This window comes from Hippocampus comes, unplaced genomic scaffold (assembly GCF_001891065.2).
Source record: "Hippocampus comes isolate QL1 unplaced genomic scaffold, H_comes_QL1_v1.1 scaffold23, whole genome shotgun sequence".
Lineage (NCBI taxonomy): Eukaryota > Metazoa > Chordata > Actinopteri > Syngnathiformes > Syngnathidae > Hippocampus > Hippocampus comes.
This window is the reverse complement of record NW_017806066.1, coordinates 375,344-387,706: the sequence shown is the minus strand read 5'-3', so window position 1 is coordinate 387,706 and position 12,363 is coordinate 375,344. Positions and strand designations below refer to the sequence as shown.

The window sequence follows — 12,363 nt, the reverse complement described above, 5'->3', positions numbered from 1 at the left end:
ACCGGGCACCAGGTAACGGCAGACGCCGTTGTCGCGCGGTCTCCGTTGTATCGCACGGTCACTCTGAACTGTTCACACATTCCAATTCCGAGTTAGTTTCATTGACGATTGTCCGTCGGTGTGGCGGTTTGCCGATCAACTCATCCTGGGTCTCCCCCCGCTTCAACTCACTCGCGATGTACGCTATGTTTCGAAAAGACTGTACTATGGAGGTCCTTTGTTGAAAATCTTCACATCGATCGTCACATTCCAAAAACAAAAGCGGTAGCCCCTTGGCTGTTGTCAGTAGCCAAGAAGTAGCTCTCGTTCTGCAAAAGGTTTGTCCCCCCACCCCTGGTCTGTAATTTTTGACACAAACTATTTGTGATACTGTCGTAAGCGTTAGAATATATTCCTGATTGATTTTTTTTTTTTCACTTATTTTCATGCGTTTGCAATATGTCAAGCGTCGACCCATTTTCCGACTAATTTTCATCATCTTTTGTCTTCCGCAGTTGGAAAACATCGGCAATTTTGTCCGTGCCATCACAGAGTACGGCCTGAAACCTCACGACATCTTTGAGGCCAACGACTTGTTTGAGAATGTCAACCATACTCAGGTCCAGTCCACTCTCATCGCTCTGGCAGGAATGGTGAGGGCAAACCTTGCTAGCGTTGCGCCGCTTTTCATGTTGTTGCTGGGTTTTTTTTTCTTTATTCCCCAAATGCAAAAATCAACCATTTGACTGCTACTTGTGTGTGTGTAGATTCTCAGTCTTCTGGTAAATAAGCAAAAATTCAATTGGGGCCACTGGACTTTTCTTATCTGTTGACGATGTTTCACTTTGAATTCAAAGACTTTGTTTTTTTTTTTTGGGGGGGGGTGTGGCGTTTCCCTATTGATGCCGCTGACGGGGAGGTCACAGCAGGGTGCTGTTGTTGTTATTGCCTAGCGTGACTAGTGAACGACCACCCTGCATACCAAGCGCTAGTTTACTCGCCTGGTGGCAAAACAACTCATTAGGACTATTCTTCCTGTGGAATGAGACAATCTTTGGGGGAGGGATATCAGGACATTGTTTTAATCGGAATACGCTTGGTGCCTCAAACCTCATCCTCTCTTTAGAAATTGCTTTTTAGTTTTGACATAGATGGCTTCTCTTTGAAACCTCCCATTCCAGAATTTGGACATTGTGATGCTTTCTTTTCGAAATGCAAATAAGCAATTGACTCTGACCCCAAAGAGCTGCTCGCCAGCGTTGCGCCATGTCCTTGTGTAAAGGTGACCTCTTCCTGTAGAGGTCATTGCGCTCCTCGCGGCACTGCATAAACAACATTACTCCAAAGTTTGCTTCTCTGGATGTTTGTCTTTCATCGGAACTTGCTTCTTTTTTTTTTTTTTTTTTTTTTTTGTGAGGGGGCTGGTGGTTTTGAACTGCACCGGTATGGGGATGTAATGACCAAATATACAAAACACATTATACAGTAAACAAAAACAACGAATCAAACTGATATTGTAGAACATGCATACATTGTAACCTTTTTATCATTGTCATTTGTCCTCAGGCCAAGTCGAAAGGGTTCCACTCCAAGTACGACATCGGGGTCAAGTATGCTGAGAAGCAGCAGCGTCGCTTTGCTCCAGAGAAGCTCAGGGAGGGACGCAACATCATCGGCTTGCAGGTCAGCAGCAACAGCATCCTCCCGGTATCCCGCGTTTGGGCGCTACAAAGCCGTCTTGCGAGTTACGCTTGGTCCCGCCTCTCGCCAAGGCCAGTGCTCGCCAACCTTTTTGGCGCAATGGGCCTGATTTTGTCTCGGGACATTCGGAAGGGGACCAGCATAGAAACACTTTTTTTTTAAATGGTTCTCAGACTCACTGTTATGCTGAATTTCATTTTTTGCTCAAACGGATTTATATTGAATAACGGTGGTCATCGCCTATTTTGTATCCTCTCCAGATGGGCACCAATAAGCTTGCCAGTCAAAAAGGGATGACCTCCTATGGCACAAGACGCCACCTGTATGACTCCAGGATGGGCATGGACAACCCGATGGACCAGTCCACCATCAGTCTACAGATGGGCACGAACAAAGGAGCCAACCAGGTGAGGAGACACGACGGTTGACTCGGCCGACAGGCTTCGATCCAACCTCAAGCGGATTCGTTGTCTTTTTTTGCACAAAGTGTCGAACGGCCTTCATGGTTTATTTTGCCGTGCTCTCTCTCTCTCTCCAGTCCGGTATGACGGCGCCTGGAACAAGGAGGCACATCTTTGACAAGAAGCTGGAGCTGGAGAACTGTGACACCACCACTATATCACTGCAGATGGGCACCAACAAAGTGGCCTCGCAGCAGGGCATGACCACTTACGGCCTCCCCCGCCAGGTCTACGACAACAAGTACTGCACCAACCCCGCCGAGACCTACTACAACAACGGAAGCGAGGCCGACTTTGATGGCTACAACCAGTACTCTGACTAAGAAAACCACAAGCAGCCTCAAACGCCCCCCCCCACCCCACCCAACCCCACTTCTTTGCTAAACCTTAGAAAAACAACCACAACTTTGTGATGAGCAACCCCATCCCCCAGACTGTTATTTAAACACCGATTCGATGTCATTGTTGCCTCCAGTCTCGGTCTTTTCCTTAACATTTTTTTTTTTTTTTTACTCTTGGGAAATGTTTGTCTTTCCATGAGTATAACAATAGTGTTTACTTTACGTCCTAACTTTAATCCTGTATTGGAGCCCACTTCTGTATTACATCCTAAACATATTTAATCACTACAAGAGTGATCCAGACACTCAAGAGGTTGATATTCAATATCTTTGCTATTTATAGATCATTTTTTTAAGAACATTATATTTCTATGTTGTAATTACAAGACAGAATTTGGCAGTTTTTTTTTTGTTTTTTTTTTGTCCTGGACAAGTGACCGCGTTGGTGCTACTGACCACAGGCCTAAGGAATCCCGTCCTTGTGGCCGAGACTGACAAGAGTGGAGGATGCAGGACGGATAGATTTGCAGTAGATGGACATTTTCTTGTGAGCACCGACAATGTTTCAGATAGTCATCCACTTTTCAAATGACCCAAGATTCCTGGTTGGAGGCGATTCAAGTTGATGCGGTGAGTGTGGAATGTTACCTCCAAAAGAAGTGATATAGCAAGTGTGCAAATTGGACGCCGTTCAAAATTTGAATAGAGTCACCTCATTGCAATGCGTATAACTTCCTTGTGCCTGTGACCTTACCCAGTTTGATGCTCTTGTTTCAATTACGTATTACCTGCCTTTACTTGTGTGCAGAAAACAGATTGAAAAATGTTAAGAACGCACGCTAATTTCTCTCTTTTTTTTTTTAAAGATGCCATATCGTATTGCTGTAACTCACCAAATGTCTTGAATGTAATGTTGCTATTTGTGCCACAAGCTGCTGCCGGATACGTATTTTAAGAAAGAAGGACTATGTGCACGCTCTTTGAGCACAAGTCCCTCGGTGCTGGAGTGCATATTTCAGATGGCGTTCCATATTGTCGAGATTTGCAGTCACTGTGCTCAATTGGGTAGCCTCGCAGCTTGGAGTAGAGCACCATCTAGTGTTTTAAAAGTGTCACCCAAGACAAGAAGCATGTGAACCGAGTTGTCTGTCAGTCAACTCTTAACATTCCTTTAATTGAATAAAATGAATTTCAGCAATGGAGATAAGAATTTTTACGGCGCATTTAATGATATGTGCAATTTGAAAGACATAAAAGTGTTGAGTCCATGGTAAAATTTCACCTGTCGAGTAGGCTGTGTTACAACAATTTTTAAAATGTCTTTTTCTGTTCTGGCTTTCACGAAACATGACATTTGTGCAATAAAAACACTTGAAAACTGAAATTCCGATTTACTGTACTGATCCTAAAACAAAAGAAATGAAAAGGCTACGATCCTAAAAAGATATCATCAAAATCTACTTTGTAGAACGATTACAGTAGAAGCAATACCAGTGGAGAGCATAATAGGCTATCGTAACAGTGATGGAAATATCATGTTGCATGTCAATTAAAATCCGAAGTGATAAATAACAAATATCAACGCATAAGGGAAAATATAACTGCATGGAATTACATACAGAAATGTGGAATGCCGGGTTTGATACACACATATAGCAAATACCAGGGATGTGTTCCTCGAGCCGGTCCTTGGCCTCGAGGACCGGCTCGAGGACCGAAGGTCGGTCCTTGGTCCTTGGCCTTGGCCTTGAGAGTCAATTCCTTGGCCTTGGCCTCGGCCTTGGGAGTCAAGTCCTTGGCCTTGGCCTTGGCCTCGGGTTGCCGGTCCTTGGACACATCCCTGGCAAATACTAATTACTCATAAATCTAAACAAGAGTAAATGAAACACTACGTATAGCCATAGACATACACCGTATACGTCGATGCCTCACTGAGCAGGTTGATGCATCGCTGTGATGTCAGGTGTGTCCACCATATTGGATGTGGCAGCTCTGCCCGGCAAACTACGCATTGCCTTCCATTACGCATTCAGATAGGTGTAAAATCCATTTGGGAAACGGGTAAGACAACTAAATCACCATATGTTGACAATGAACGTTTACTCCAGTAGTTCATCTGAAAGGAGTTGAACTCAAACCACCGCTATGGACAAATCTAAAAAAAAGACAGTAACCGGTTGTTGGCGAGATACTAGTCTGTGTCCAAGCTACTGTTGAGGTGCCCTTTAGCAACAGACTATTGGTCATTGGATTTTACCTCAAGCAGAGTTTGACAGTTTGGTTGTTTAGTTCGTTGGCCACGACATCACTGAAAGGGCACGCGATGATGATCATTTGCTTATCGAACAATTTGTCCCACCCAAATCTGATATCATGGTCCAATGCAATTAAAAAACATTAATCAGTCCCACCTTGAAAAGGTAATCCCGTGAGAGCTGATTTCGAGTGTAAAACGCTTGCTCCATCTCCAAGCGGCAAATACATGATCCTCATCATCCGCTCTACTTCCAATATGGCGGCAACGTTGACATGTGATTCAGCATTCAAGGTGGCATTTCTGTAAACGCTGTATATCTCTGGTGCTGATGAAACAAGAACACGTTGTTGTACCAGTTGAGGGGTGAAGAAATCATCACTGATTGGCTGCTTCACACGCATCTATCCAGTCACTGTAAACGTCCACTGGTTCCGACAGATCTGTTGGGAAAAAAAACTTAAGGAAATTGTAAATTACCAGGCTGATAACGATAAATCTCAAGTGAATCTGATTAACTGGAAGTATAACTGAGCAAGAGGTCCTTCTGTGTAAAGTTCTAATTTTCTCCCCATGTTTGCTTTCCTTCTCGTGCTCGGACGTTCTCCTCCAAGGTGTTTAGCTTAGTTGAAGACTTTAAATTGTTCATTCGTGAGTTGTGGGAGTGCGAATGGCAGCCCTGGTGTACATTACGTTGATATGACTCCTATCAAATTCCCCAACGGGAGCTTGACAGACATTTCACCTGAAAGTCTGGAAAACACAGCATTTAAAAAAAGGATACAAGTTATAGGTGTCTGGAACTCCTCCAAGCAAACGCTGCATGAAATGATTCCCGTGTTTCGTGTTCGCTCCCTGGAAAGAAATAGTATTTGTCAACATTGTGCTTTCAAGCCATTTAGAGCTGAACTCACATTTTTACGTCGCAGGATTTCTCGTGGTTACAAAACGGGCACGTGAACTGGGTGTCCAAGTTGCCTGTCATTTTTTTCTTGGGAGGAGGCTTTCGCTTGGATTTTCTGCGCCCCATTTTTGTTGTCCTACAGTGGAGAAAGCAATGCAAAAGCGAGTCAGAATATTTCTGTCATTGCCGTTGCAAAAGAAACCATGAACCTCAATGTCTATTCACATTGTGCCCTTGAGTGTTTTGAAAGGCGCTTATAAATAAAATGTATTATTATTATTGTCGAAAGGTATCAGTGTTTATTATTGTGGTTGAAGTTTGGTTGTAGTTAGTCGTAATATTGTATTGAGGAGCTCGGAGCATTGCAATGAAGAGAATTGAGATCCACCCAATATTTCACTTCATCAGTCACTCTTTAGCTCACTGATAGTTGGTGACTGAACCCTATTGTCAGATACATATTTAATTTAGATCAGAAGTGAGCAGAATACACGGATGGGGGTGATAATTAGACTGCTTTGGGTCCATTCAAAAAATGGATACATATATGAATGATTTCTTTGTGAACAGCTTACTAACGCAACTCCAGATACTAAGTGCAAAGTGGCTCACGTGTGACTCTGCGTAGTATGTTGCGAATGAGCAGGTTTTGTATGAGTTGACTTATGACTTGTTTATTAACCCAAACAATGACAATGGAACTGGATTCTACTTGCTTCATTTTCTTTCCACAGTAACTTGGAACGTGCTTGAAACTTGAGTCACATATCTTACGTGCACACAACTGACTTGACTGTGGTTATGAAATGTACATACAGCACTGCACTGAGTAATAAACTCACGCCGCATGTGCAATAGAAACGCTCGCGGTGCCCCGAAAATAAGGATATCGCCATTTAGCCATTTGCCAACTTTAGCGAGTTAACTGAACACCAATGGCTTGCGACTTCAAATATGGAAGCATCACTACGATAATGATCGTGTGATGATGATGATGATGATGACTGTTTTGAATGGTTCATCCGGAATGCGGATGACAATGCAACAGCGTTACGTTAACCACGCGTGCTATCGTGCGTGATCGGAGCACAACGACTTGTTCTGTAGGAATGAGAAATAGAAATGCAATTGAGGCGTGCTTCTAAATTTTATTAAAAAGACGCAGATCATAAAATACTATGGAAAGCTCTATTAACCCGCGAACACATGAATAAACTGTATGTTATGCAAGAGCTCGTTAGCAACACTGTTTACGAATCGAAATAGGATGAAAAACAAACGTACCTTCGAAAATAATTTCCCGATCAACGATGTTGATCCGTGGGTCTGGTATCAATTGCTTTAACCTGATTATTTGGAGAAATCCACGACAACGCAAATACTGTAATTTCTTTGAATGTATGTTTTACCAACTGCTAACTGGTGTGCCAGCCCCCCTGGTGACGTCACTGGGCCTCAAAATTCAGAGCATTGTGAATATATAATATCGTACACAACGCGGAGGTCGTTGAATTCAATTTCTTACGGTTCATCTCTTAAATGCTACCACGTGACCATGAAAAAAACATGAAGCTCAAAAATCCTATCACGCAAATTCTGATGAAAGCGATCACCGGTATATAACGTGTTTTCATTTGAAATATATTGACATATATGTTATATTTACATAAATATTCGCCTCGCGACTTACGTCGATATACACATGAAATAATGTGAAAGGTTTGCTCAAGAAGACCTGTCGAAATGGGCGTTGTTCAAATATCTTGCAAGAATACTATTGGTTGGCGTCACTGCAGGAGGCTGGCTTGTGGAGAACTGCGGAAGTCAGAGGCAGTGGTCGTTCGGCTGCACATTGGATTAAAAACAGGAACTCCAGATCACGCTGGAAAAGAAGGTATTTCCTGATTATTGCTATCAATAATCGGAATTATCATTAGAATTTGTACTGTGCTTATGAAACACAAATAAAACCACGTAATGCAGGTCAAGTGACTCTCCCTTATCGTAAACTGGTAAATGGGCTGTCCCTAATAGAGGGCTTTTCTACCTCGGGTACTGAAAGCGCTTTACATTTTAACTATTTAACTATTTATTCCAAGATAGAACTGATGTCACTGTGCAGGTTGACTGCTTTGCTATGATCGTTTACCTTGTCATCTGATGGATGCATTTCTGTGATCAAAAACTCGTGCAGTTCTCGGTCTGTTTTACAATGCAACCCATCCTTATCTGTTGCGAGCACACACTTCAGACTGCGAGATACACTTTATCTCAAGTATTCAAACTGTTTATCAGTTTGTAAGATCATGAATTTGAGAAAGGGTGCACACTAACGAACCCCTTCACTTAAAACGAATGACAACATGTAACACATTTTGTGACTTTTTTATTTCTGTACAAAAAGACATGTCTAGATACTATTTTTAATAATTTTCAGATCTTTAATATTACTTCGGCACGCCTGATTGTGTTGTTTTCATTCCTTGTGGATGAATGAACTCTCTCTCTCTAACCATATTCTGTATGCAGACGTCGTTGGGTCACCATGGCAACCGAGGGGGATCCTTCAGACTTGGTCAAAGTGTTACACCTCCTGGTGCTTTCCTTCTCCTGGGGCATGCAGGTCTGGGTCTCCTTCATTGGAGGTAAGCGTAGTCAAAGAATTGGAGCGTTTTAGTGCACTCGCCTTTTCCTGATATTTTCCATCTGGTCTCTGCAGGTTTTGCTTTGGTGTGGCAGGTGACTCGGCACACGTTTGGCCTGGTGCAGAGTAAACTCTTCCCGGTTTATTTCTACTGTCTGCTGGGAAGCCATTTTGTCAGTCTGGCAATTTATGCAGCGTATCATCCAAGAGAGCTGCTGGACGCACATGAAACTGTGCAGGTAAAGCATCACATAAGCACACGCAGCTTTTCAAAGCGATGCAACTTTTTGTCGTTTTTGTCAATGCGGCTTCTTGAATTGGATCTCATGAAAGGCGGACGGTATACGTTATTATACTGGCAAATGTTCTTCATGTGGCTTCGGATTCTGTTCTTTTGCAGATGGGCTTGTATTTTATGGCCTTGGTGACGGCGGGTCTCAATGCTCAGTGGTTCGGTCCGGCAGCCACTGAGGTGATGTTCCTGATGAGGGAGGTGGAGACGGAGCACGGTCTTGGTAACCAGGTCGGACTGGGCGCCGAAAAGGAAGGTTACGCCAAACTCAAAGAGCGAGACCCCAAGTACAAAGCCTACAAAAGAACTTTCGGCCGCTACCACGGGTTGTCCAGCCTCTGTAACCTAATAGGAGTCATCTGCACCACAACTAACTTGATCTACACTGCTCTAAATCTATCTACAATTTAGACATGGTCAGGTGTCAGTGTCTAATTGGGGACAATTACCAAATACACAGTATATGCATTATGTCTTTTTCCTCTCTTTTTTTAAGAGAGAGCGAGAGAGAGAGTGAGAGAGCGTGGTTCTCCAGTAGGGGGCGATGGTGAAACACATTTAAAAATGAGCAAACAAGCAGATAATGATTGCTATTGTTGGAAAATAGGCGTGTTACACTTTTTTTTTTTAAACGACACAGAATACTACATTTATTCAATGGCTCAAACTTCTGGAAGGAGCGCGTTAAATTTCATTACCCACACAGTATTTCAAATAATCATTGAATAAGCACATTTTCGACATTTGATTTGCCCCGATGAAGAACATTCTTTTCAGTTGTTATAGATCCTGATGGTCATGAGTAAAATCCGAACTAACTTTCATGTGGATTTCAGGGTTCGAGTGCACGTTCCGTGTTACATTTTTTGAACGAGCAAACTACAGAACGCAGCACGGTGCTGGCCAGCACGTTTTTCTTTATGTTGCTGACGCCAGTGCGACTAATAGAGTCATTTTTGGGATCATTTGCTATGCAAGTACGAGTGATTGTGCACATTTCTTTAGAAGGGGAAAAAAAAGCAAAGGTGACAATTGAATGTTGCTCCTTCCATTAAATGGTGTCGTCAGGAATTAAACCCTGTTCAAGCAAAGAACAAGTTCGTCAAGTCATTCACACATGTTTACATGAGTCGGAAGTGATGTGTTCATAACAGGTCCTATCCCAAGGTCACAGATGAGGAAAAAAAAACAAAAACAATCTTAAGTGCAGGCTGGCGTGTGAGCAAGAGGAAGTACGGAAACAAAAGAAAGTTTCCGTAACAATGATCCTCATTCCTAACACCAGGAAGTGGATTTTGGTTTGTGCCAGACAAAAAGGCACAGCAGCGGTCATGTTAAATTGTACGACCAAATATAGAAAAGCGGCGATTGCTGTTGTGGAGCACCATCGTGGTTGTGTGGACTTTTGTATATCCACCCGATGTACACTACGTAAAGGATGCGTCAAAACCAAATCAGCCTGCATGCTATTGATCGATTCTTTGAGCAGTTTTCACGCCATGGAAGAACGTCTCTATGAATGTTGTCAACCTTGAATTGAAATCTATCATGATACTGAGCAAGAATCTGTAAAACCGCCCGGAGGAGTTGCACCATACTGGAGTTAATTCAGGATTTGTTTCAAGTCAAGACATACCCTCTTCCTCACTCACAAAATATGATTATGAAATGTGTTTTTGTTTTGTGTGTGTGTGTGTGTGTTTGGGGGGGGGGACCCACACATCAATGCCACACCCATGCTCGGAGTGAGTGAAAATCGACGATTGATTCATTAGTTCGCAGTCGCGTCAACAAAGGCCTCGGCAGGGGGAGGACGGCCGCGCTCTCGGTTTTGGAGACCGCGCGCGTATGGATCTCGCGCGCTCACGTGCACACGCCCGGTGGAGCAACCGGCCGAGCTTCGCACGCGCGCTCACGCTCACGGCCTCAGGTGGCTGACGGTTGCTTGCTTTTTCCACACCAACCGTGACACACAACTACAAGGAGCTCGAGCAGCTGGGATCCGCGAGCGGAAGCGGAGCGCCTCGTTTTGCTGTGCTCTCGCCCGGGCACAGGACGACTTTTGTGGGGCGGGGGAGTTCTTTTTGCCGCGATACCTTGCAACTCGCCCAACGGTGGAGGGAAGATAGGAAGACGCCGAATTTGTTTTACTTCCGTATGAAGGTACGTTGTTTCCTTCTCCGTGTTATTTTCCTGCTCCACCTTCCATTGTGCCACTCTGTCAACCTCCTCAAGTCACTTTTTGCGCACATTTGCGTGACTTCGAACTGTTTTTCGCCACACCGTGCGTGCAAAAAAAAAAGTGCAGATAGGCTTCGGAAATAAAACTTTCATAACCCCTCCTTGTTTGGTCGCCTGAAGAGAGCAGATGTGACTGCTGTCACAAAATCGATTATATTAGATGGACATTTCCTGGGTGGGGGGTGAAACCCCCACTGCCCTCCTTTTTTAAATGTTATTTTAACTTCTTTTTATTATGGTTATTTAATTTAATAAAGGCCTCTGTTTGTTGTCAACTCCAGTGCACCAAAGAGAGCTATCTGCATCTCGGTGTCGATCACAGGTGTCAAACTCAAGGCCCACGGGCCACATCTGGCCTGCCACATCATTTTATTTGGCTGCAAAAGCCAATCAAGTGTGCCTACAGTGCAGGGGCCAACTAGAATTTGATTTGGGAGCCCCCTCCCACCACTGCTTGACTACTTTTATTATGCTTGTATACAGTATAGCGGTGTTTTGCAACAGACCTAGGCTCTCATTTGACAGGAGAAAAAGCTTACAGACAAAAAAAATCACAAAAATTTTGAATACTCAAATAGTGATAATCTCATCCGAATTTACTTGCAAATTGAAAGTGAACTGTGGGCCTGTTTTAATTGAACACAAACCTGCAGGAAGACTGCATAGTATGCTTTTGTTGTTGTTATTTTCAGTGTATCACTTATCACTCAACCCAAGTCTGTATTATTTTTTTTTTCTGAGTTCGTATGCTCATCACATCATTCGAGTGGACATTCAACAATGAATGTAAAGGAGGGATCCAAAATCCAATTTTGCTTAGGGCCCCGTGTGGCCTCGTAAGTCATTTCATAAATGATCACAAGTGGCTAGAAATGTATTTGGCTGCAGGCAATGTGAGCCGAGCAGAGTAAACATGCCAGACATGTGACTGGGTTTAGACTGTACCTCGGCCTTAGGAGCAGCTGATGGGGAAAATGGGCGGATCAATGCTGCGGCCCCCTCGGAGACCCTTACGCGTCATGTGATTTGGGGAATGTCTTCAGAAATGAGACTTCAATTTAATCCTTTCCATACTACAGGGACTATTTATAGATTGGGCATTTATGGCCCAGATTGGCATTGCGAAAGTGTATTTGTGCAAACTCCAGACTCAGTTTGAAAGTTTCACTCATGGGGACAATGAATCCTATTGATTACATGTCAGTATTACTTCAATTTGAAAATGTTTCATAAATGGGTCCGATTGACCCGAAACGTCAGAGCAGCATCAAGCCGATCGATCATGTCAGCATATTGGCTCAACGTGTTTTACAGGGCCACTGCAATAAGAGAGTCTACTCGACCAAATGCACACCCACTAAATGGTTTTGGCAGCTCCAGTTCCTCGCTTCTGTGTGCTATAAACATCACTCTCGCGATGGAGGTTTCCTTGCGGCCAGTTAAAAGCTCAACCAACGGGCTGCTTTGACCGCTAATGGGTTTTGCCGGCAGCTGGGTCCCGGTCGAGTCGCCACGGAGACGAGTCTCATCAGCGAGGCGGGGGCAA

The 12,363-nt window shown here is 43.7% G+C and overlaps 4 protein-coding genes across 4 annotated transcripts in view; 3 read left to right on the top strand and 1 right to left on the bottom strand.

Annotated features, from left to right (window-relative positions):
- Positions 1 to 410: 410 nt before the first annotated feature.
- LOC109530024 (calponin-1-like) lies at positions 411 to 3,684 on the top strand. Its single transcript, XM_019893522.1, has 4 exons — positions 411 to 632; positions 1,546 to 1,662; positions 1,941 to 2,087; positions 2,219 to 3,684. Exons 1-4 carry the CDS (start codon positions 426 to 428, stop codon positions 2,462 to 2,464), a joined length of 717 nt encoding a protein of 238 aa, XP_019749081.1. The 5' UTR covers positions 411 to 425; the 3' UTR covers positions 2,465 to 3,684.
- A 1,398-nt stretch (positions 3,685 to 5,082) lies between these two features.
- On the bottom strand, positions 5,083 to 7,320 carry elof1 (elongation factor 1). The gene is made up of 4 exons (XM_019893523.1): positions 6,925 to 7,320; positions 5,651 to 5,776; positions 5,521 to 5,591; positions 5,083 to 5,179 (listed from the first exon to the last, which is right to left on the bottom strand). The coding sequence occupies exons 2-4, from the start codon at positions 5,764 to 5,766 to the stop codon at positions 5,115 to 5,117; spliced, it is 252 nt and encodes an 83-aa protein (XP_019749082.1). The 5' UTR covers positions 5,767 to 5,776; positions 6,925 to 7,320; the 3' UTR covers positions 5,083 to 5,114.
- Positions 7,321 to 7,426: 106 nt separating this feature from the next.
- On the top strand, positions 7,427 to 9,667 carry tmem205 (transmembrane protein 205). The gene is made up of 4 exons (XM_019893521.1): positions 7,427 to 7,534; positions 8,170 to 8,285; positions 8,360 to 8,523; positions 8,685 to 9,667. The coding sequence occupies exons 2-4, from the start codon at positions 8,186 to 8,188 to the stop codon at positions 8,985 to 8,987; spliced, it is 567 nt and encodes a 188-aa protein (XP_019749080.1). The 5' UTR covers positions 7,427 to 7,534; positions 8,170 to 8,185; the 3' UTR covers positions 8,988 to 9,667.
- Positions 9,668 to 10,338: 671 nt separating this feature from the next.
- The window catches only part of rab3db (RAB3D, member RAS oncogene family, b), a 7,602-nt gene continuing 5,577 nt past the window's right edge, over positions 10,339 to 12,363 (top strand). Inside the window, exon 1 of the mRNA XM_019893464.1 lies at positions 10,339 to 10,739. Coding sequence (XP_019749023.1) covers positions 10,734 to 10,739 — 6 coding nt within the window. The 5' untranslated portion in view covers positions 10,339 to 10,733. The remainder of the gene's footprint in view (positions 10,740 to 12,363) is intronic.